This window comes from Nansenia antarctica, assembly GCF_963989245.1.
Source record: "Nansenia antarctica genome assembly, chromosome: 6".
NCBI lineage: Eukaryota > Metazoa > Chordata > Actinopteri > Argentiniformes > Microstomatidae > Nansenia > Nansenia antarctica.
Window position 1 is genome coordinate 3286136 of NC_137676.1, and position 2500 is coordinate 3288635.

The following is a 2500-nucleotide window of genomic DNA, read 5'->3' on the forward strand; positions in this document are numbered from 1 at the left end:
TATTCAATGCGGAAATGTCATTTTAATTCTCTGTAATTACTTATTAATAAAGATTTGAAAAATTATGATAACCATCTTATTGTCTTAGTTTAATGTCATTACAATGCATTATAGACCTTTTATTTATAACACGCATAACACAAAAATCGCTTTTATGTCGGTGCTGTGTCTAACGTTACAGTAACGCAACGCTGCATGACAGTCGAGCATTTCAGAGATGTACAGTCATAAATCAATTATTACCTGTGGCGTTTGACAGCGGATGATGGTACACATATGTAAAGTTATCTATCAAACGTTCGGCTGACTTGTACATGATGCGCATTTTGACCTATTTCCACCCGCAATCTAATCCGAGCAGTTGTTATTATGTAATATTATTAATGGGTTGTATCATTCATTTCAATGCATTATAGACCTTTTCTTTATAACAAGCACAACAACAACAAAACGTTATCATGCCGATGTGCTGTGTGTCTAACGTTACAAGCTGATTTGTGCATGACAGCCGCGCATTGACATATTTCCATGTCTGATGTCTAATGTCTGATGTACTAATGTCATTTCAATGCATTATAGACCTTTTCTTTATAACAAGCACAACAACAACAAAACGTTATTATGCCGATGTGCTGTGTGTCTAACGTTACAAGCTGATTTGTGCATGACAGCCGCGCATTGACATATTTCCATGTCTAATGGCATATGACACGCGAAATGTAACTACAGTTAAGGATACGCGTAAAGGATGATGATCTATCACCGTTCGACTCTACTGAGAAATGTTTCCGCTTATTTGTCATCTCTCCTTCACGGGCAAATGTGGCCGCGTCCCCAAGAGATCCTCTTTCTACGTTTTTGACCACCACTATGATGGATTGATTTTTGGATTCTAGACGACGAATTGTTCTGAGAAAGGCGCTTGGTAACGTGATTTTTGGACAACGCTTTATGACTACTGATGGACTGGTTGTTTTGGTTGGAGTCATTCATTGTCATTAAATTCATTGTCATTATTGCGATGTCCACAAAAAAGACATCGCTGACGGAAGAGACTAAAAAAGGAACGTCTAAACAAACGAAAATAGATGCTTATAGCACACGCAACAGAAATAAACACAGCTGAAGAAGGCATTGCGAGATGTGAGAATTCGCCGGCAACACAACGCGTCAACCGTACCGCGTGATGACGTAGGCGCCGTGAAGGGCTGTCCCAATTCATAGGGCTTAGATTTCAAGGGGTAGGGCTTGTGACGTGTTCGAAGGCCTTGCCTTCGAATCGAGTGACACTCGAAAACGAGCCATAGGGGTAGAAAAGGGAATTGGGATTGGCCCCAAGACTTCCTTCTTTCATTTGGTATGACATTTATACTATTGTGCCCAGTAAATGTTAAGACAGCTTGTGACAACATACCCCGCGCTCCCCTACTCAGCGGACATAGATGTTTTGACAAGGCAGCAGACATTGACAAGGCAGCTACATTGACAAGGCAGCTACATTGACAAGGCTGCAGACATTGACAAGGCAGCTACATTGACAAGGCAGCATACATTGACAAGGCAGCTACATTGACAAGGCAGCATACATTGACAAGGCAGCATACATTGACAAGGCAGCAGACATTGACATGGCAGCTACATTGACAAGGCAGCATACATTGACAAGGCAGCTACATTGACAAAGCAACATATATTGATAAGGCAGCTACATTGATAAGGCAGCTACATTGACAAGGCAGCTACATTGACAAAGCAACATATATTGACAAGGCAGCTACATTGACAAGGCAGCTACATTGACAAGGCAGCTACATTGACAAGGCAGCTACATTGACAAGGCAGCTACATTGACAAGGCAGCAGACATTGACAAGGCAGCAGACATTGACAAGGCAGCAGACATTGACAAGGCAGCTACATTGACAAGGCAGCATACATTGACACAGCAGCAGACATTGACAAGGCAGCAGACATTGACAAGGCAGCATACATTGACAAGGCAGCTACATTGACAAGGCAGCTACATTGACAAGGCAGCAGACATTGACAAGGCAGCAGACATTGACAAGGCAGCAGACATTGACAAGGCAGCATACATTGACAAGGCAGCATACATTGACAAGGCAGCAGACATTGACAAAGCAGCAGACATTGACAAGGCAGCAGACATTGACAAGGCAGCAGACATTGACAAGGCTGCAGACATTGACAAGGCAGCAGACATTGACAAGGCAGCAGACATTGACAAGGCAGCAGACATTGACAAGGCAGCTACATTGAAAAGGCAGCTACATTGACAAGGCAGCTACATTGACAAGGCAGCTACATTGACAAGGCAGCTACATTGACGATCATCTAGTTTGGTAGAGGGGTGGAGTCTAGTGCAGGGGTCTGGTGAGTAGAGGGAAGTAGTTGAAGGGTCTGGTGGATGTAGGAGGTGGAGGGGTGTGTGAGGGTGGAGGTGGGTGGAGTCAGTACTCACGTCGTCGTTCTGCTGGGAC

General features: G+C 43.6%; 1 protein-coding gene across 1 annotated transcript in view; it reads right to left on the reverse strand.

Moving 5' to 3' along the window:
• smek1 (SMEK homolog 1, suppressor of mek1 (Dictyostelium)) overlaps window positions 1-2500 on the reverse strand; it is a gene marked incomplete at its 3' end in the record, with an annotated part of 19233 nt that overhangs the window by 3766 nt on the left and 12967 nt on the right. The window contains 1 exon segment of the mRNA XM_080533500.1: window positions 2482-2500. This exon segment is cut by the window's right edge and continues 98 nt beyond it. Within this exon segment, the coding sequence (XP_080389626.1) occupies window positions 2482-2500 (19 nt within the window).